This window comes from Protopterus annectens, chromosome 13.part0 (assembly GCF_019279795.1).
Source record: "Protopterus annectens isolate FY-2018-M chromosome 13.part0, PAN1.0, whole genome shotgun sequence".
In the NCBI taxonomy this organism is placed as follows: Eukaryota; Metazoa; Chordata; order Ceratodontiformes; family Protopteridae; genus Protopterus; species Protopterus annectens.
This window is the reverse complement of record NC_056747.1, coordinates 1,129,827,535-1,129,850,618: the sequence shown is the minus strand read 5'-3', so window position 1 is coordinate 1,129,850,618 and position 23,084 is coordinate 1,129,827,535. Positions and strand designations below refer to the sequence as shown.

At 46.1% G+C, this 23,084-nt stretch overlaps 1 protein-coding gene across 1 annotated transcript in view; it reads left to right on the top strand.

Moving 5' to 3' along the window:
• The window catches only part of GJC1 (gap junction protein gamma 1), a 306,831-nt gene extending 285,053 nt beyond the window's left edge, over positions 1–21,778 (top strand). Inside the window, exon 2 of the mRNA XM_044055107.1 lies at positions 20,484–21,778. Coding sequence (XP_043911042.1) covers positions 20,505–21,683 — 1,179 coding nt within the window. The 5' untranslated portion in view covers positions 20,484–20,504 and the 3' untranslated portion in view covers positions 21,684–21,778. The remainder of the gene's footprint in view (positions 1–20,483) is intronic.
• The last annotated feature ends 1,306 nt before the right edge of the window (positions 21,779–23,084 follow it).

The window sequence follows — 23,084 nt, the reverse complement described above, 5'->3', positions numbered from 1 at the left end:
CTCCAGGGGCAGGGGAGGAAACAATAATAGACGCCGCCCGAGGAGCAGAGGGGGTCCACAAAATCAGGGTAGCAGAGAATCTTTCTCTGACAAACCCTTTCAGCACCCCTGAGGGGCTGCCCGACTGCCCACCTTCGGAGGCAGTCGGGGGAAGATTGTCACTGTACCCAGAAGCCTGGCAACTCCTTACACAAGACAAGTGGGGTACAGTCCATCATATCCGAGGGTTACAAAATCCCCTTTGTCCACACCCATGTACAAACAACAAAGTCCCTTCCAGATGTTCCACCCGGTCTAAGGGAACAAGCAGTGCCAGAAATTTCAAAACTGCTAGAAAAAAGGGCCATCCAGCCAGTCCCAGCAGACCAGCAAGGATCCGGAATTTACTCCAAGTTCTTTTTGGTACCAAAAAAGACAGGGGACTGGAGACCCATTTTGGATCTCAGCAGGTTAAACAAATCTGTTCAAAGAACGAAGTTCCGGATGGTCACGCTACAGGCCATTCTACCCTTTTTGTGTCAAGACAATTGGATGTGCTCCATAGACCTTCAGGATGCGTACTACCATATCAAAATGGACAGGCGCTCCAGAAGGTTTCTCCGCTTCCGGCTAGGAGCCAGTCACTGTCAATTCAGAGCCCTGCCCTTTGGTCTCACCACAGCCCCCAGGGTGTTCACCAAATGCATGGCAGTGGTTACGGCTCACCTGAAACGGCGAGGATTCCAGGTGTTTCCATATCTAGACGACTGGCTCCTTGCTGCTTTCACCAGGCATCAGCAACTGCGAACCAGGGATTATACCATCCAAACTTACTCCGAGCTAGGTATCTCAATAAATTTCGACAAATCTGCATTGTCGCCTTGTCAGTCTATAACCTTTATAGGCGCAAGATTAAATACAAAAGATCTGTCCGCAAAACTTCCTCTAGACAGAGTGTCAGACATTCGCCGACATGTGCAGGTCTTACTACAGCGCAAGAGGATTCAGGCCAGATTTGTATTAAAAACGTTGGGTCTCATGGCAGCAGCAATCATACTAGTTCCCTGGCTCGTTTTCACATGCGGATTCTTCAGTGGATGCATTTTACCAAATGGTCATTTCAGCAACTGCCGATGTCTCACAAGATAATAATCACTCAATCATGCAAAGACCACCTGGCTTGGTGGATGGTCTCCCCTCTAGTACTCCAGGGCAGACCGTTTGTTCTTCCTCCTCCTCCTGTTGCCACAGTGACCACGGATGCTTCCCTGATCGGGTGGGGGGGGGGGCATTTTCAGGGCAGGACTGTCCAGGGCACTTGGCAACCTCTAGAGTACCACCTGCACATAAATGTCTTGAGATGAGAGCGACGCTTTTAGCATTGCAAGCTCTTCAGGACTCTCTACCCACCGGGACTATTGCAATTCAAACAGACAATATGTCTGTAGTGTGGTACATCAACAAGCAGGGCGGAACCAAGTCCTATCCCTTATGTCGAGAAGCACTCAGACTGGCAGTGGGCGATCTCCTCTCAACGGTTTCTGATAGCAACGCACATCCCCGGGAAGTCCAACGTCATAGCGGACAGGCTAAGCAGAGCTGTTCTCATGCCTCACGAGTGGTCTCTCAATCAGTCAGTAGCGAACAAAATTTTCCGTAGATGGGGTCAACCTTGCTGCGACCTTTTCGCAACGCCTCTCAACAGCAAGTGCAACGATTTCTTCACTCTCTTCCCCCTTCCCAGCCACTCCCCCAGAGACGCTCTAGTCCACAATTGGTCCCGGGGTCTTCTGTATGCATTCCCACCTTTTCCCCTAATTCCCAAACTAATTCAGAAGGCGACCACATTGGGATCCAGGTTGATCCTCATTGCCCCTTACTGGCCTCGACAAATTTGGTTCCCATTCCTGCATCGTCACCAGCTGGAGCAGCCTTGGAATCTGGACCCAGTGCCAGACTTCTTGGTCCATCAGTCGGGCGGGCTGCACCGATCCCTTCAGTCTCTCAACCTCATGGCTTGGCTGCTCCACTTCCAACCTTAGCCAGGCTTCCACATATTTCTCAGCCGGTATGTGAAATCATCCTTTGTTCACAGAAATTTACCACCAGGAAGACTTATGCTAGTAAGTGGAAACGTTTCTCTTTCTGGGCAGAGGCTAGAAATATAGATCCCTTTACAGCCTCTGTCCATCACGTTCTAGATTTTTTAGCAGAACTTTTTCAAGCTGGCTCCTCGTCTGCCACCATTAGGGTCCAATTAGCTGCTATTGCAAATTTCCACGCTGGCCTGTCAGAAACCAGCATCATGTCCCACAAACTTTGCAAGGCCTTTCTTAAAGGGACTATTTTGCTTAGGCCCCCGGTCAGAGATCCCCCGCCTCCGTGGGATTTAAACTTGATATTAGCTTCCTTGATTCTTCCCCCTTTTGAACCTGCGGCTTCCTGTTCCTTAAAATTACTCTCCTGGAAGACTCTCTTTAGTAGCCATCACCTCAGCTAGGAGAGTTTCAGACTTCAAGCCCTCTGTATTCGTCCTCCTTACCTTGTGTTTCATAAGGATAGAGTTTCACTCAGGACTAATCCTTCGTTTCTGCCCAAGATACCTTCCGAAACAAACCTGAATCAGGCTGTTGATCTACCTGTCTTTTTTCCTAACTATTCGAACAAAGCTGAACAAAAGTTACACCAATTGGACGTTCATAGGCAATTACGTTTTTATTTGGATAGGACAAAGCAAACAAGAAAATTAGACCAACTTTTCCTTTCCTATGCTGAGGGCAAACAGGGACTGCCATTTTGGTGGTTGTCCTCTATTATTACTTTGATTTACCAACTGAGACATAAAGAACTCCCTACTAAACCTAAAGGTCATTCCACCAGAGCGTTAGCTACTTCGGTAGCTTTTCAAGCAAGATTACCAATGGAATCTATTTGTGCTGCAGCCACATGGGCCACTCCTCATACTTTCATTTCACATTATAAGTTGGATATGGCCTCTAGGAGTAGAGCTGATTTTGGTTCCACTGTGCTCAAGAGTCTGTTCCGATGAGCCACCCAGGACTAAGGTGCTAGGGACACTGTCCCAACCAGCAAGAATGAAGGCAAGATAGACAACTTAACATTAAGAAGTTATGTACCTACCATAACATTCCATGTTAGTTGTCTTTTTCTCGCCTTCTTTCTTGCGTCCCACTCTCCATCCCCCTAGCCTGGACAGACCGAGAAGAGTCCCCTTTTGAGGCCTTCTTCCTCTGGCTAATTCTTATCTGGGTTACGTCCTTCCTCTGTTTTACTACTGTAGGTAAACCCTGTAGTTTGGACAGGTGTCCTTGAAATTTTTCTGTGGTGTTAGCTCTGCCAAACGAGATCTGGGTATCTAGCGCCAAGCATTGTGGGATATGGAGATGCCTCGAGCCAGTAAATAGCTCCCGAGCTTTAGTAGATGGCCAAGTCGGAGCCGAGGATCGGCTCCGAACCCAACCAGTAAGAAAGAAGGCGAGAAGAAGACAACTAACATGGAACGTTATGGTAGGTACATAACTTCTTATTATCTTCCATCCGGACAGGGTTTCTCTAAGGACAAACCCAACATTTATGCCTAAGGTAGTGTCCAGTGTGGCTCTTAACCAAACCATTAATTTGCCTACCTTTTATCCAAACCCACAGAGTAAAGGGGAGAGGCTTCTGCATTCTTTGGGCATACACAGACAGTTACGCTTCTTCTTCTTTCGGCTGCTCCCGTTAGGGGTCGCCACAGCAGATGAACTGTTTCCATTTCCTCCTGTCCTCTGCATCTTGCTCTGTCACACCAACCACCTGCATATCCTCTCTCACCACATCCATTAACCTTATCTTAGGCCTTCCTCTTTTCCTGTTACCTGGCAGCTTCATCCTTAGCATCTTTTTCCCAATATATTCTGCATCCCTCCTCAGCACATGTCCAAACCAATGTAATCTTGCCTCTCTGGCTTTGTCTCCAAACCTTCCAACCTGGGCTGACCCTCTAATATACTTATTCCTAATCCTGTCCATCCTCGTCACACCCAGTGCAAATCTTAACATCTTCAACTCTGCCACGAAAATCTCTGACTCCTGCCTTTTTGTCAATGCCACTGTCTCCAACCCGTATAACATAGCTGGTCTCACTACCCTCTTGTAGACCTTCCCTTTCACTCTTACTGGTACTCGTCTGTCACAAATTACTCCTGACACTCTTCTCCACCCACTCCATCCTGCCTGTACTCTCTTCTTCACCTCTCTTCCACACTCACCATTACTCTGAATTGTTGATCCCAAGTACTTAAACTCATTCACCTTCGCCACCTCTACTCCCTGCAGTTACGCTTCTACTTGGACAAAACTAAAGCTTTCAGAAAGACTGAGCAACTTTTAGTGGCATATGCTGCAGGATCACAAGGAAAGGTTATTTCAAAGCAGACTATTTCAAAATGGATAGGCCACTGCATTCGTTTCTGCTATTCACAACATGGCAAATCAGTGCCTAAGGGCATTAGGCCACATTCAACCAGAGCAGCAGCCACTTCTGCAGCCTTCCTCAGAGGAGTACCAACCAAGGATTTTTGGAGGCTGCAACTTGGACTTCAGTGCGCACTTTTACAAAGCACTATCACTTACCTCTTTACTCTAAATCCAGAGCAGGCTTTGCCACTGCAATTCTGCAGGGTCTCACAGCCACTCCTAATTCTATTTAGGCCCAGCCTCCCAACCTCAGCTTTGGGATTCAACCCAAGTGTAATGACTGCAACAGTGAAACACGATGAACATAGTACAGTTGTGTACCTACCATAAATGTAGATGTTCGAGTGTATTCACTGTTGCAGTCCAGGTTACCCTCCCTCCATCCCCCTTTTATTTGCTGGGACATCTTTACTTCTCTATCCTATACAACCTATGTGGTGTATTTGCTTGTAGATGAAGGTAATGATTATGTTACTGCATGCATTTTTATAAGCTGAATTTATAGCCTACCTTTTTGGGGGCACCTGACATCTGGGGCAAGAAAAACTGAAGAAAATGGTGTCGGCTGCATCTTTTATACCCCCTGGCGCACTGTCAGGGAAGAGGCGACAGCAACCGACACCGGACCAGGACTTTGGAATTCAGGCCGACTGCGGGTAGCCTGCCAGCAGGATAACCCAAGTGTAATGACTGCATCAGTGAATACACTCGAACATCTACATTTATGGTAGGTACACAACTGTACTTTGTTTTTACCTTCACAGAACAAAGGATATCAGAAAATCCGAACAACTGTTTGCTGCCTTTTCCTCAGTTTCCAAGATTACCTTAGCTAAATGGCTTAAGGACTGTATAACCTTTATTTATCATTTAAAGGGCCTCCAACTTTCACATCCTGTGAAAGTCATTCAGCTAGAGCTGTAGCAGCTTCTGCAGTCTTTCATGTTAGAACTTCCTTAGATGACATTTGTGCAGCAGCTACTTGGCCATCTCCTCATACCTTTGTTACTTATTACAAACTGGACCAGGTCTCTAGGGGGCGTGCATCGTTCGGTTCGATGGTGCTCAGGAATATTCAGTCAAGAGACCACCCAAAATTCAGGTAGCTAGGGACTCTGTCCCACAGTCAAGGATTACATGAATATTGACAACATCAGTTAAAAAAGTTATGTCTTACCATAACGTTCCATCTGTTTTGTCGATCTTCACTAATCCTTGACATTTGCCCCCACCTTCCCCTCACCTGAGACTCTTAGTGGACCGAATACTTCCAAGACTGGCTTCATAATAGGGACACAGGTCTGTTCTCTTATTGTTGTTTACTTTTGTCTGCCACTATTTTAGGCAAACTTGATCTGAGGTAATTTAGAGAGGATCATTATGGGTAGAGCTGAGTCGGTTCCGAGGCTCAGAACTGAGCCCACAGTCAAGGATTAGTGAAGATAGACAACACAGATAGAACATAATGATAAGACTTAACTTCTTTTTTTCTTTGCTGTTAACATGGAGAATGGTAAATTAAAAAAAAAAAAAAACAACTATAAATGGACTGACAACTCCATTATTTCCTCGCATCAGTCAGATAACTTCATATAGTGTTTGTTTCAAGAATGCAGTTTGGCAGACATTTGTAGCACAGCCACTTCAACCTTGATGCAAACCTTCATCAAGCAGTTGTGCCTTTTTTCTCTCTGCATGAAGAGCAGTTGTCTGTTGTTTCTGGACTGTACTATCTGATTCCCAGATGGGTCTGTTTACACCCCACCTCCTCTTTATTTGCAGCTTATAGATGTATGGAATTCCACCCAAGCTTGCTTCTGACTGCAAAGGCTCTTTGAAGTACAAACTAACAAGTGTGAGCACTCACCACATCAGTTTGTCTTTGTGAAGTCTTTAATATTGGGTACCTTTTATTTTTCCTCTCCCTCTTGTTTTGGAGACATCTCTTCAGCTGACATCATATCAGAAGTTCTAGCTGAGTGCATTAGAAATTAATTTCATGTGGTTGTCATAATTCTTTCTTTGCTTATAGTCCTCCTCCTTTTTTGGTTAGAGTCAAGAGCTGAGAAGTCTTTGTCCAGACACACAACTTATCCCTAACACAGAGGCATCCTTAAATGGGATAAAGGGTTGCATATTCCTTATTTGTGTAAGCCATAAATAAGCACACAACTTATCCCTAACACAGAGGCATCCTTAAATGGGATAAAGGGATGCATATTCCTCATTTGTGGAAGCCATAAATAAAAAAAAAAGACTCCAAGAAGCTGCTGAGAAGGCACATGAAAGGGAAAATGAGTACCTACGCAATGCAGAGGGTTGTCATTGTGCTGTAATGACTACTTACAATTATACAACGATGGGTCATTATTATTCAAAAACGAGCATGCTGATTAGATGGCCCAGCCATCATGCCTGCAGTAAATCGAGAATACAGTGGATATAAAAAGTTAAAACACCCCTGTTAAAATGCCAGGTTTTTGTGATATAAAAAAATGAGACCACAATAAATCATTTCAAAACTTTTCCCACCTTTAATGTGACCTATAACATGTACAATTCAATTGAAAATTGAACAAATCTGTTAGTGGAAAAAATATAAAAAATAAAAAACGTACAATAAGCTGGTTGCATAAGTGTGCACACTCTGAAACTAATAGTTTGTTGAAGCACCTTTTGATTTAATTACAACATTCAGTGTTCTTGGTTAGGCATCTATCAGCATGGCACATCTCATTTGCCACATAAACAGATCAGAGGTTCTTCATCTTGGCCATTGGCTAAGTACTGGATTTTTTTCATAAAAACGTATATTTACTCTGGGTATATATTAGAACATCGAAGTTTCAGAACTTTGAATGTTCTAATATTGACACCTAGTAACCGAAAACCGATAAGACCAAAAATTTAGAACATCGAATTTTTTCCTAGGGAAAAAATTTGCTGTTCCAAAACACATACACACAACACAAACACACCAAAAAAACAGCAAGCCACACACATACACCTAAAATCTTACATCTAAACCTACACTAAACTCTACATACACCACTATCTACCCACTTACTTTAACCCTAACGTCCGTCATTGTCGCACACACACCTCACCCGCGCCCTAACCCTAACTCGCCTATCCCACCCTAACCCTCATGTCCACACATTCGCACACTTACCTGACCCGCTCCCTAACCCTAACCCTCATGACCACACAATCGCACACTTACCTGAACACGACCATAACTTTCCACCGCAGAGCTGAAAACAGCGAAGCGACAGGAGCTGACAACCTAATTCTTTCCCTAGGAAAGAATTCAGTTATCTCAAACTTCGCTATTTACAGCTTTTGCTTATTAAGTGTCAATATTAGAACATTCAAAGTTTTGAAACTTCGATGTTCTATTATAGACCCTTTACTCGTAATTTGTTTCAATATTAGTTTGTTACATATATTATCCTATAGTGTTTTTTTTCACATTTGCTGTTCGTGCTTTTCTGAGATTATATATATATATATATATATATATATATATATATATATATATATATATGGTTTCATATGAAACCATCGAAATTACGTTACATCGAGAATTACTACATCGAGACGAGAACATCGAAAGCAGAAAGCAGCGAAAACGGAAATCGTCGACATTCACAACATCAACTGTATGGAAAGTGCACAACATACAGCATACAAGTTATGACTATAGTCCGTACATACTGCAATGTTACTACAATAAGCAACATGGTTTGCGCGGTTTACACTATTTTCCAAACACCGAGTTGAGGAGTCAGATTAAGTTCGCTACTGTAAATGCGTTTTTTTTTTTAGAGTTCCTAACACGAAGACTAATGGGATTGAAATGTCAATTCATGCGGCGTCATACCATCGACACAGAGAAGTGTTATAGTGCCATGAGCGCTGCCATGGGTGAAGAAAGTTATATGTCCATATGTTTAGTGTTTTGCTACTTCTTCACCCATGGTAGCGCTCATGGCACTATAACACTTCCATACTTCACTTGTCGATGGTATGAACGTCGATGAATTGACATTTCGATGATGTCAGTTTGCGATGTTTTTGTCTGGATCATGTTAGGCTCGACGGAATGGAAATTCGATGGTTTCATATGAAACCATATATATATATATATATATATATATATATATATATATATATATATATATATATATATATATATATATATATGTATATATCGCCATTTTTGGCTTTGTGGTTGGCCGTCGCTTCTTTTCATCAGGCCATTTTCTCCTATCCTGTTTAAATTTCCTAACCCATGTCTTTTAGGGTTTTGATGTGCTTTCTTGTTGGAGCACTGTTTAAGTTAGAAGTGCTTCCAATCACTATGTTTGTAACCTGTTATTGTAGTCCTTTTCCCAGACTGCACAGACTGCTGAAGTCGCCGGCGCTGGCAAAACTATTCTTGGCACCAACCCAGTCGGTTTCAGAGCCAATAAAGAACTCTTCGTCCTCGTTAATTCCTCCTCCGAGCCAAGCTGGAACATAGGAGCCAGAATCTGCTACCTATTGTAGTAGAATCTTCGGTGCCGAGACCCACTGTGGGGATTTCGGAACTGTTGTCTGCTCCGACATCGTCGGTGCCGTCCGGGATGTCTAGGAGCCAAAGCTCTCCAGTCAGGTCCAGGCTTGTCTCTCGTGGCTTTGACACTGGTGAGCTCAGCTCCTACATTGGGTTCGGAGCAGGCCTCCATGGTGCCTGGGATTCCCTCTGCTTATTCAGAGCCTGGGGAATGGCTTTTGAGCTGATGAAGAGTGTGTTGTCCCCCCCTACAGCTCGACACAAACATACTGGCATTCTTCCCCCTAAAGCACTGGCTTCTGTCTCAGCATCACCCCAACCACAGGACAGCAGAGATTCCAAGCCTCAGGGTGCCCCATTGGGTGAACAACACTCTTCCGAGACCTCTCCAGTATACCCTTCTGAGGAGGCTCCCTGGAAGAGACTTTGTAAGAGAAATCACCTGAACTCACCAGACAAGTCAGTCACCTCAGACACTGACCTCAAGGAGTCAGAAGGGTCCCCACAGTCGCCTTCTGAGGATGTCTCCTTTGCGGATATCCTAGAAATCCTTAAACAGAGAGGCAGCTGAAAACCCATTGGTGTACCTGAAGGCCTTTGATTCTCAACCTTCAGCCACCCGGGTGTCTCTGCCTTTCGACAAATTCATGGAACTAGTTAGTCAAAAGGCGCGGGAGTCACCAAATGCAATGGAACCGGTACCTCGGAGGCCAAATAAGTTTATTACAGCTCCAGCAGACAAAGGATTTCTTACAAAAGGCGTCCCTGTAGTGTAGATGCTGCAGCAGCCACTAAGAAGGAACTTTCCAAAGCGTCCTCATCTGTCCATCTGCCCAACAAGGAGTCTCGAACGATGGACAGGTATGGGAAGCGACTTTTGCCCTTAGATCTCTGAACTACCTAACGCACTTCACTAGACTTCAAAGGGATCTCCTGAAAGACTTAGGAGATACACTTCAGGGTACATTAACTGGAGGGGTCTCAGATAAGGTATCCTGTCAGCTATCCACCTTAAATTCTGTAGTGAACTCCTCTATGAGACTGATTTCTTATGCAGTGGATGAAGTGAGTAGGGCAGCAGCTTCAGGAGTTTTCCCTAAGGAGACAGTCCTGGATGCGCTTGTGTAACTTTGCGGAACCTTTCAAGTCTACCTTTGTCAACGCCCCTTTTGATGGTTCCTCACTATTTGGACCAAAAGTCAAAGACACACTCACCAGATTTGAACAAGAAGGAAAACTCTCTCTGCCACTGGAGTACGTTTTTCCGTACCTTCCAGACCCTATCCTAAGGGTCAGAAGGGTGGTAAAATGTGGTTCAAAAAAATCCCAGGAAGTTTTTCAAGACGCACAAGGTGAATCCTTCCCCAGGAGCAGAGGGGGAAGTAGTAATGGTAGACGTCATCCACTCGGCAGAGGGGGTCCACAATATCAGGGTGACTGTGATTCCTTTCGCAGCCAACCCTTCCAGCGCTGCTGAAAGGAGACCCATCTGCTGTCCTTTGGAGGCAGTCATGGGGGCGGTTTTCTTTGTACCCGGAAGCCTGGCTCGAAATCACAAAAGTCAAGTGGGTACAAAGTATAATATCCAGAGATTATTCCATTCCCTTTTGCCTTCCCGTTCCACACGTCAGAAATATCCCAGACGTTCCACCCAGTCAAAGGGAACAGGCAACTCTAGAGATTCAAAAGTTGCTGGACAAAAGAGTCGAGTCCCCGCAGAGCAAATAGGATGCAGAACTTACTCAAGATTCTTTTTAATGCCAAAAAGAACAGGGGACTGGAGACCCATCTTGGATCTCAATAAACTAAATTAATCCGTAAAGAAGTCAAAGTTCTGAATGGTGACACTGCAGTCTATTCTCCCCTTTTTAGGAAAAGACAATTGGATGTGCTTGATAGACCTTCAGGATGCATACTACCATATAAAAATGGACAGGCCATCAAGGAGTCATTTTTGCTTCCAGCTGGGAGCTAGTCATTACCAATCCCGAACTCTGCCCTTTGGTCTCACTACAGCCCCCAGAGTGTTCACCAAATGCATGGCAGTAGTCACGGCTCACTTGAGACGACTGGGATACCACGTGTTTCCGTACCTAGACGACTGGCTCCTGACTACCACCACCAGGCATGTACCACAACAGGCAAAATAAACCACACTACAACTTTGTTCTCACTTGGGGATAACAATAAATTCAGAAAAATCTGCCTTGTTGCCATGTCAGCATATTACATTTATAGGAGCAGATCTTGACACCATCTCCATGATGGCGAAGCTACCAGTGGGGAGAGTTTCTCTACTCAGACAACAGATTTCCAATATTCTGCCAAGAACCAAAGTGAAAGTGAAAACGGTCTTAAAAGTTCTAGGAACCATGGCAGCAACGATAACCCTAGTTCCCCTAGCCAGGATGCACATGAGAATTCTGCAGTGGCTCCTTTTTTCTCAATGGTCATTTCAAGAACTTCCTATGTCTCACCAAATCAGAATCACAGAGTCATGCCAGAAGGATCTACGATGGTGGCTCCTTTCCAGTCAAGTGACGTTAGGTTGCCCCTTTATCCTACAACAACCTGTTGTGACAGTGACCATGGATGCCTCCCAGATGGTGGGGGGGGGGGCATTATCTGGGGAGGACGGTCCAAGGCACATGGCAGGAGCACAAGGCCCATTTGCACATCAATGTCCTAGAGATGAGAGCAGTGCTCTTGGCATTGCAAGCAGTTGAGGACTCTCTTCTATTAGGAACAATTGTAATTCAGACAGACAACATGGCAGTGGTGTGGTACATAAACAAGCAAGGAGGAACCAAATCCTATCCCCTTTGCCAAGAGGCACTCAGAGTATGGCAATGGGCTACATCTTCCCAACGCTTTCTAGTAGCAACACACATTCCGAGGAAATCCAATGTGATAGCAGACAGACTCAGCAGAGAAATACTCATGCCTAACGAGTGGTCCCTAAAACAAGAGATAGCAGAGATTATTTTCCGGAAATGGGGCCAGTCTTGCTGTGATCTCTTTGTAACACCCATGAATGCCAAATACAGCAGCTACTTTGCCCTAGTTCCCCCTCCAGGGGAGTCACAAAGGTACGCACTTGTAAACGATTGGCCCCTGGGACTTTTTCCTCTAATACCCAAAGTCATACAGAAAGCCAGTCATTGGGTAGCAGGCTAATTCTCATTGCCCCATACTGGCCTCATCAGATTTGGTTTCCCTTCCTCTGGCCTCATCTTCAGGAGGAACCATGGGTTCTGGACCCAGTTCCAGACCTTCTGAATCATACATCCGGAACACCCCACCCCTCCCTCCAAACCCTCAAATTGACAGTGTGGCTGCTCCAGTTCCAAGTGTAGTCAGGCTTCATAATTTCACACCGGCATTGAAACATATCTTAGTATCTTCACACAACGCTTCAACCAGGAAGATATATTCCAGTAAATGGAGGAGGTTCTCATACTGGGCCACAACAAAAGACATTGATCCTTTCTCTGCCCCAATCAGCTCTATTCTTGAATTCCTGGCAGAGCTCTTTCAAGAATGTTCTGCTGCAGCTACGGTTAAAGTCCAATTAGCTGCAATTTGTAGTTTTCATATAGGTGACTGGACTCCTAATTTGATGTCACACAGGTTGTGCAAAGCATTTTTAAAAGGTACTTGCTTATTAAGACCTCCCATTAAAGAGCCTCTATCACCATGGGATTTGAATTTTGTTCTATCATATATAACTTTACCTCCCTTTGAGCCCTCATCAACATGCGGCCTCAAATTTCTGTCATGGAAAACAATTTTATTAGTGGCCATTACTTCTGCAAGGAAAGTCTCAGAATTGCAAGCCCTATCAATCAAACCTCCTTACTTGATCTTCCATAAAGATAGAGTATCTCTTCGAACTAACCCATCCTTTTTACATAAAGTGTGTTCTCAAACTAATCTAAACCAGTCTCTTGAGCTGCCAGTGTTTTCCCCAGTCATGGCAACAAGGCAGAATACAAGCTCCACCAATTAAATGTGCACAGACAACTCCGCTTCTAGTTACACAAAACTAAAGATTTTAGGAAAACTGATCAATTGTTTATTTCCTTTTGAGAAGCAAAAAAAGGTATGCCTGTTTCTAAGATCACACTCAAACTAGCTTTCAAGTTGCATCACCTTTATCTACAGTACTAATAAAAGAGAGCTACCATTCAAGGTCAAGGGACACTCTACAAGGGCCACATAGCAGCATCATCTGCCTATCTAGCTAGACTATCAGTGGACAGTATTTGTGCTGCTGCTACTTGGGCAAGGCCCCATACTTTTTATCACTCATTACAAAGTAGATTTGGCCTCTAGGGACAGGGCCACCTTTGGTTCCACTGTGCTGAAAAAAGCACTCCCATGAGCCACCCAGGAAATGTGGTGCTAGGGACGCTGTCCCAACCAGTAAGAATGAAGGCGAGATAAGACAACATAACATAAAGAAGTTATGTACTCACCATAACGTTCCATGTTTGTTGTCCATCTCGCCCTACATTTTTATGGCCCTCCCGCCTTCCCCCAGCCCAGGGCTTCTGGAGGAGAGTTTTTTTCCTTAGGCAAGGAGCTTCTCTGGCTTTCTATATTATATCTATATTCTACAAATATGACACATGTAAATGCATTACTATGGTTAGCAGTAAACAAGATCTGGGGAATTACACCACTGCAGGATGGGATAGGTGTTCAGCCACAAGCCAAATGAAAGACTTCGAGCTTTAGTATTTGGCCGAGTTGGAGCCGAGGATCGGCTCCAAACCAAACCAGTAAGAATGAAGGGCGAGATGGACAACAAACATGGAACGTTAGGATGAGCACATAACTTCTTATCTGAAGTAGGCAGACTTCATTTGTCTGCAACCTGTGGGTATCGGATCCGACCTCGGATCCGAGCCGGCATTTCAAAAAGCTTAGGCTCCGAGCTCCTAGCTCCTCCCTCTACCCATAATCCCCTGCCAAGCCCTAACTGACCTCAGATTTCGTTTGCCGCTTTTCAAGTTGCAACGGACTCCTCGAGCTCCTGGTTACAGATAAGAGTTTTGACTAAAATTTTTTGAAAACTTTAAACTTTTATAAGTTAGTTAGTTAGAGTGTATGTGTTAGGCTTTCCTCTCTCTATCTTGTTAATTTTTCTTCAGGTTTTGCGTAGTTTGTGTGTTTGTGTGTACTGTGTGTTTTAGGCCTGTTAGGGCTTAAGATGTCAGAAGCCCATAAGGCAGTGTTTTCTAAATGTACCGAGTGTGGCCATAAGCTGTCCCCAGCGGATGGCCACACTCCGTGCGTTAAATGCTTGGGGGTTGAACACCTGTCATCTGGTTGTACCATTTGTGCAGGGTTCAACCCCCGAGCTTTAAGGGAGCAGAGGTCGAAGCTTGTTCTGGCGGGACTTCTCCCTCCAGATGCGGCTCCGGCCTCTGCCCCTACTAGCCAGCAGCCTTCAGCGGGTGCTGTGGTCTCCCCTCCCCCGGCTGGGACTCAACCTCCCTCAAAAAAGCTGGAGGAGAGGGAGGCTTCAAAGGAGAAAGAGAAGAAGGAGAGACACAAGGAGAGGCACCACAAACGGGAGAGCCGAGACCTCAAGTTCGGCTCCTCCGTCTAAACGGGCCTCCCCTGTGTCTTCTAGATCTCCTCCTCCTCGGCTCCACTCCCCTCGGTTCTCTTCTGGGCCCGAGGAGGAGGAGGCTAGCCCTTCTGTGAGGTCCCCGAGGCGGCTCTCTAGGTCCGCTTCGGTGGCCTCATCTAGATCCACCTTTTCCATGAGCGAAGCAGACATGGACCGGATGATGAGGCGTTTCATCCAGGCCCAAATGCAAATGGGAGTGCTCTTAGCCCCCCCCCATCCGGGAGGGGCTTCGACCCCTTTTTTCACCCCTTGGCTCCTTCTCCGACCCACACCCTGGGTTGGAGCTGTCGGTGCCGGGCAGAGTTGGATCCGGGGTGGGCCGGATCCGATAGGTCGGCGCACCTCGGATCCGACCCATCCCTTGAGTGCTTGGTGCCGGACCCGACCTCTCGGAGCCGAGGGCCGAGCCTCGGATCCGAGGGAGCTGGTGTGTCTTCGGCTCCGTCTAAGTCGGAGCACACCGGTCTCTCGGATCCGCCGGTTTCGCTCCGACTCCGTCCATGCGTCGGATCCGAGTGGGGGTCGGCTCTCGGGGCTTAGAGAAGCTGGCCCCCCTCGGCCTTCGACGTAGTGGAAAGGGCGCTGTTGAGGACTACGGACCCCGGTCCCTGCCACGGCTCCACCCGCACTCCCATGCAGTTGGGCCAGGCTCCCATCAGCCGGTCCCAGGGACAGCCCGCCTCGATGTCCCAAGTAGTTCCCTTGGAACATCTAGCTGCTGAAGAGGACTCCTCGGACAGTCCCCCCGAGGAAGTGCCTCGGAAGCGTAAGTGCAAAAGGAGGCACATGGACTCCCCAGAGTCCATTACGAAGACACAGACTTGGATGAAGGGGAGGGCTCCCCAAGATCACCCCCGGAAGACATCTCCTTTGGAGACATTATGGAAATGTTAAGGATCGGGGGGGGGAGGTCTGCCCCCAAGGCCTCCTCAGACGAGTCTGCGTTCTTGGAGGCATTCGAGGAGGGCCCATCTACCTCTTGGGTGTCCCCTCCTGCCGATCCTCTGGTGGACCTTATATCTACCAGAGCATGGAAGGATCCGGACACCGTTGAGCCTATACCCAAGTGTTCAGACCATATCCTGAGCCCCCCGGCGGACTGCACTCACTGGAGCAAGAGCCCCCCGGTAGATGCCATGATGATGGCTGCAGCCACGAAGAGGGAGTTAGCACAGGAGAGTCCCTCTATGCATCCTCCGGGCAAGGAGTCCCGCTCGATGGATCGCATTGGGAAGCGAGTTTTTAGTTCAGCAACCTTCTCTTTGAGAGCGCTGAACTACATGGCACATGTTATCAGGATGCAGCGGGACCTGATTAAAGAGTACGCTGCATCCCCCCCAGAGTCCATGTCGGGTGAGGACAAACAAGTGTACTCAACCCATATGGCCACTCTTAGAGCGGTTTCCAATACGTCTATGCGGCTACTTTCTCACGCTACCGAGGGAGCCACTAGAGCTAGCGGAGCGGGCCTAGTCATGAGGCGTCAGGCCTGGCTCCGCCACTGTGATTTCGCAGAGCCCTTCAAGGTGACTTTCGCGAATGCCCCCTTTGATGGTTCTGCCTTGTTTGGCAAAACTGTTCACGAAACGTTAGTCCAGAGCAAGAAGGACGGGAAGACGCTGTCTGCCGTCGGAGTCCGCTTCTCAGCTCCCCAGAGGTCCTTCTCGAAGAACCAAAAGGGACAGAAGAAGATGTGGTTCCGGAAGTCGCAGCAGTCCCAACCTGCTCCGGATAACCAGTCCTTCCGTGGCAGAGGAGGACAGGGAGGTCGCCGTCCTAGAGGCAGAGGGGCTCCTAGAAACTTTGGGTCCAGAGAACCTTTCTCTGACAGACCCACGCAACAGCCCTGAAGGGTTGCCCGGCTGTCCGTCTCTGGAGGCAGTCGGGGGGCGTTTTTTGAGGCACCTGACTTCTTGGGAGTCAATCACATCAGACCGTTGGGTGCTTCGTGTGATATCCAGAGGTTATACCATTCCCCTGAGCAAAATCCCCGGATCCCGCAGCCTCCCCGATGTACCACCCGACCAAAGGGAGGCAGCAGCTGTCGAAATCGAGCAGCTGCTAGTAGAAAGAGCCATCCAGCACGTCCCACTAGATCAGACCGGATCAGGGTTTTACTCCAGGTTCTTCTTGGTGCCAAAGAAAACGGGGGACTTAAGACCTATCTTAGACCTTTCCCTATTGAACCTGTCAGTAACCAAGCAAAAGTTCCGGATGGTCACCCTACAATCTATACTCCCCCTCTTGCGGGAGAACGATTGGATGTGCTCTATCGACCTCAAGGACACGTACTACCACATTCGTATGGACAGACGGTCCAGGAGGTTCCTTCGCTTCCGGCTGGGAGCCAGCCACTACCAGTTCAGGATCCTCCCCTTTGGTCTCACCTCTGCCCCCAGGGTGTTCACCAAGGTACTAGCAGTAGTAGCGGCCCACCTGAGACTCCAGGGATTACAGGTCTTTCCGTACCTGGACGACTGGCTCCTAACGGCATCATCAAGGCATCTACTGTGCTCAGCCAGGGACTATTTCCTTCTTATACAAGGCTGGGCATCACCATAAACTGGGAAAAATCTTTACTGCACCACACACAACTTATAGATTTCATAGGAGGAAGGTTGGACACAAGATCAGTGCGGGCCTTTCTCACCCCAGACAGGCTGTCCAGCCTGAAGTGTCATATCACAGCAGTCCTACAACCGTTTCCGACGGCGGCTTCGGTCCTGAGGGCCCTGGGATCAATGGCAGCAGCTATTCCACTTCTTCTTCATGCTCGCTTACACATGCGGGTTCTTCAATGGACCCTACAGGTCCAGTGGTCCCCGCTATACTCCTCTCTCAACAGCCCAATAGCGGTCAGCAAGGCATGCAAGGACTCCCTGTTTTGGTGGCTCCAGTCTCCGGAGCCTCTAGCAGGGAGACCCTTTTGTGCAGCATTCCCCCGAGCCACTGTGACTACGCACGCTTCTCGCCTTGGGTGGGGTGGGGGGGGCATTCTGCGGGCAAGATTGTCCAAGGCACGTGGAACACCTCAGAGACCTCGTTGCATATAAATGTCCTGGAGATGAGGGCGGTGCTCCTAGCGTTGCAAGCACTTCACAGCCTTCTTCCTACGGGGACTATTGCGATCCAGACAGACAACATGTCGGTAGTCTGGTACATCAACAAGCAGGGAGGAACCAGGTCCTACCCCCTTTGTCGAGAGGCCATGAGAGTCTGGGAATGGGCAATTTCCACCAAACGCTTTCTTGTAGCAACGCACATTCCGGGAAAATCCAACATCCTTGCGGACAAGCTCAGTCGCACCATTCTTTCCCCGCACGAGTGGCCTCTCAGTCCTCTGGTAGCGAAGAAGATTTTTGCCGTCTGGGGGCAACCCTGTTGCGATCTTTTTGCTTCTCACTCAAACGCCAAATGCGACGGTTTCTTCGCTCTACTTCCCCCACCTGGGGAATCCCCGAGAGACGCTCTGGTGCATGCTTGGCCTCCCGGTCTCCTTTATGCCTATCCTCCACTACCTCTGATGCAGATGCTCTTGCAGAAAGCCAACAGTTTGGGGAGCAGAATGATTCTCATTGCCCCGTTCTGGCCTCGTCAGCCCTGGTTCCCTTATGTATGGTCTCACAAAGTGAATCCGCCCTGGATTCTGGATCAGATCCCGGATCTCATCTCCCATCCTCTAGGACTCCCGGTCCCTAATCTACACACCCTGAAATTGGCAGCCTGGCTGCTCCAGTTTCATCCTTGATTAGGACTCCCGGTATCTTGTCACCTGTCAAGGCCATTTTAGTGGCGGCTCATAAACCTTCCACTAGGAAGGTTTATCAGAGCAAATGGAAAAGGTTTTCTATTTGGGCGGTCCAGAAGAGTATAGATCCTTTTTCAGCACCTATGTCTGCGGTACTGGACTTCTTAACAGACCTCTTTCATCAAGGGGCTAGTTCTTCCACGGTAAAGGTACAAATGGCAGCGATTTCCCATTATCATATGGGTCATGAGTCAGCTCCCCTCATGACTGCGAAAATTTGCAAGACCTTTCTTAAAGGAGTTTTTCTGTTGAGGCCACCGGTCAAAGAAGCTATACCACCATGGGACCTATCCTTAGTTCTACAGGCCCTTACTGCTCCCCCCTTTGAGCCTGCAGCTTCTGCAGATCTAAAGTACCTTTCCTGGAAGACTGCTTTCTTGGTAGCCATCACATCAGCCAGAAGAGTGTCGGAACTTCAGGCTCTATGCATCAAACCGCCTTACCTCTCCTTTTTTCCCGATAGGGTGTGCCTCAGGACCAATCCATCTTTTCTTCCAAAAGTTTCTTCGGAATCCAATATTAATCAATCAATCAACTTACCTGTGTTTTTCCCCAATTATAAAAACAAAGGAGAATATAAGCTGCATTCTTTAGATGTTCATAGACAATTGCGCTTTTACATTCACAGAACGGCTGGTCATAGACAATCAGATCAACTGTTCGTCTCCTTTGCTAAATTTGCTATGGGCCAAGCGGTTTCCAAAGTCACACTGTCGAGATGGATTGCTAATTGTATTCTGCAGGCTTATGACACTTCAGGTAGGCCTGCTCCTCAAAGGGTTACTGCTCACTCTACTAGGGCAGTTTCCACGTCAGCCGCGTTTAAGTCCCGAGTGCCATTGGATGATATCTGCGCGGCAGCCACTTGGGCCTCGTCTCATACCTTCATTTCTCATTATAAGGTGGATGTTGTTTCCAGGGGAAGAGCATCCTTTGGCTCAGCGGTGCTCCGGAACATCCTTCCATGACGGCCGCCCAAGATTTAGGTAGCTGGGGACTCTGTCCCACAGGTTGCAGACAAATGAAGTCTGCCTACTTCAGATTTAGAAGTTATGTACTCACCATAACGTTCCATCTGAGTAGGTGACTTCATTTGGATGCAACCATCCCCCCCTCCATCCCCCTGACCTTTATACAACAAGAGTTTATGCATCTATTTAGATACTTTTTATTCTAGTATTATATAGGCAAACTCAATCTGAGGTCAGTTAGGGCTTGGCAGGGGATTATGGGTAGAGGGAGGAGCTAGGAGCTCGGAGCCTAAGCTTTTTGAAATGCCGGCTCGGATCCGAGGTCGGATCCGATACCCACAGGTTGCATCCAAATGAAGTCACCTACTCAGATGGAACGTTATGGTGAGTACATAACTTCTAATTTTTTATTACTGTCCTTAAGCCATTGGGAGTTGTTACGCTACAGATACGTTAGAAAATGAAGCTGCATTGTTTGTAAATCATGTGAATTAGCTGCTTGTATCCCATGGAAAGGTAATGTAATATAGATGAACACTGTGGAAAGTAGCTGCTGTCAGCCAGAGTGTTGGATAGTAGAAGGTGTCTAAAGTGGTACTTGCTACTAAAACTGTTTCTTCAGATCTTTACTGTTAAGGAAAGCTCCTTGTGTTACTGTACATTTTGTAAGCTATGTCTGTAATGTCAGTGTTTTACATTATTTTGTGCTTGCCTCTCCCTGTTTTTGGCTCCGTGAACCAAAACTTTAAAGGGAGTAGACTAAAATCCAAGCAGAAAACGGACATCTCAGGAGATCCCATGGGGTTTGACGCACAAACAAAACACAAATTGCATGTCTCATATAGTGTTTTACAGCTTGCTCTAAAACAGGCACAACATTTATTTAAATTGCAAAAGAGAAATTCATATTTCTTAACAATGAAATAATTATTTTGCATACAGACGTAAGTACTGATGTGTTGGTGTCGTTTTGATATTAGCAATGAATGCTATCAGTTGGGTGATTTAAGTACTGCCAAACTAATCATAGTTTTTCTGTGTTTTTAGATGAAGAACTGATTGCAAAACATGAGCTGGAGCTTCCTGACCCGACTTTTAGAAGAAATTCATAACCATTCAACATTTGTTGGAAAGATCTGGCTGACAGTTTTAATAGTCTTCAGAATAGTTCTGACTGCAGTAGGTGGGGAATCAATATACTATGATGAGCAAAGTAAATTTGTTTGTAACACACAGCAACCTGGTTGTGAGAATGTTTGTTACGATCGCTTTGCTCCACTCTCTCATGTACGGTTTTGGGTATTTCAGATCATTCTGATAACTTCACCATCTCTAATGTACTTAGGGTATGCCATTCACAAAATTGCAAGGTTGGAAGATGAAAGCTGTAAAGATAAAAAGACAAAGAATAAAATGTTTTCAATGCATTGGCGACAGCACCGGGCATTAGAGGAAACAGAAGAGGACGATGTTGAAGATCCCATGTTGTACCCTGAGTTGGGACTAGAAAATGAGAATGATAGCCATGAGGCAGCTAATTCTAGAATAAGACATGATGGGAGAAGGCGCATTCAGGAAGATGGACTTATGAAAATGTATGTGCTGCAACTTATTGCCAGAACTGTTTTTGAGACAGGATTTCTTCTTGGTCAGTACTTCTTGTATGGGTTTAAGGTTATTCCATCTTACATTTGTGGGAGGAAGCCTTGCCCTCATCAGGTAGATTGTTTTGTGTCAAGGCCCACTGAAAAGACCATTTTCTTACTTTTAATGTATGGTGTGAGCTGCCTTTGCCTGATTTTGAATGTGTGGGAGATGTTTCATTTAGGGCTTGGAACTATTAAAGACATACTTAACCGCAAAAGGAACACGCTGGAGCGTTCACCAGCTTACAATTACCCATTTATGTGGCCTACTCCATCAGCTCCCCCAGGTTATAACATTGCAGTAAAGCCTGAGCAGATTCCATTTACTGAATTATCAAATGCCAAAATGGCATATAAACAAAATAAGGCAAACATTGCCCAGGAACAGCAGTATGGGAGCAATGATGAGAACATTCCCACAGATTTGGAGAACTTGCAGAAGCAAATTAGAAAGGCTCAGGAGCACCTTGATTTAGCTATTCAGGTTTACAACAACCAGCACAATCCCAGCAGTTCAAGAGAGAAAAAGTCAAAAGCTAGCTCAAGTAAGAGTAGTACAAGCAGCAAATCAGGAGACAGAAATGCATGTGTTTGGATTTGAAAATCAACCAAAAATGGCATGTTAATTTCTTTATGGAAATGTTATTTCTTTAAAGACTTTTTTTACTAATAAAAATGTTCTTACTTAATGAAAAACAAGAAATGGTTAACTTCCTTTAATGAAAATATTTTAGATTTTAAGTGGTCATTGACTTGTCTGAAGTGGTGTACGGATATTCCAAACAGTGAAGTATGACTATCTTGTAATTATCTGTAGAAATGAAACAAGTCAATAGCCATTTCAGGATATCTTCCAGTTACAGATGTTTCCGAAGGCCATACTGTAATTAATACAGCACCCATTCCTCAAGTGGGATTTCTCTGCTTAGTGTGATTGATCTTTGTATTTGAATTTTTGTGCAGGTAATCACATATGGAGACTTAATAAACCATTTAAACATTCCCTGCTACATTACTTATATGAGTATTTGGTACTGTCCTTCCAAGATCGCTTTTATCCTGCTAAGGATAGCTGTACTTCCAGCTGGCATACCACAGACTGAATGACTTCTCGCACCATATGTCTGACGTGTGACGTAAACCCAAAATAGGGGTGGTACATAAGGGATGTGTGGGAGTGAATTACCTGAGAATGTCCTTGCAGTCAGCCTGAATATAGAATGTTACTTCATCTTTGGTCTGTCAGACATATGATTTGTAATGCTTCCTCTTAGCCTTTGGGCAGATAAGTACCCCATTTTGGACCATTCCTCATCTTCATATTGTTACTTTTTAAGTAATTGTACATTTCATCGAAGAGGTGAAAATGTGACTCAGGGAGGCATATTCGTCACAGAGATCACCATTTGAATTGTCTTTTTTACCTGGGAGTAGAGCATAATTACAAAGACTGTTATTTATCAGTCTTTTGCCCCCCCCCCCCCCCCAGCAACCTTCGTAGCTCTCTCTCCTGTTTGAAAATGTGTTTAGAAAACCAAAAACTCAGAGCTCACAAATGGCACCATGTTGTCTGTGCCTTCTCGCCCTGACATCCAGCTGTTACCAAAACTGAAGCCTAAGAAGGCTAAACATGAGGCTTCTGCTGCCCAGCCTGACCTGGACATTTCCATTGTGTCTCTTGAGGAGTCCTCAGACTGTCTGGTTCCTTCCATTGCTTTCTGTATCTCTACCTTGCCATGAGTTGATATAGTGTAGCCTACTCACATGTCCACAAATCGTACTGTCTTTGCAGATTAACCTTGATGGCCTGGGAAATTGCAATCCAATACAAATTTCTCCTTCAGGCAGTGTATATATAGTGTCAGAAAGGAACACAATGACAGACTGTCTGAGCAGATCCAGGACAGTTACAATTGGATGTTGAACTCAGAGGTCTTCCAAGACATTGTTCTTCAGTGGGGTATTCCCCCGAAATATCGTTTTGCCTCCATGGACAACAGGG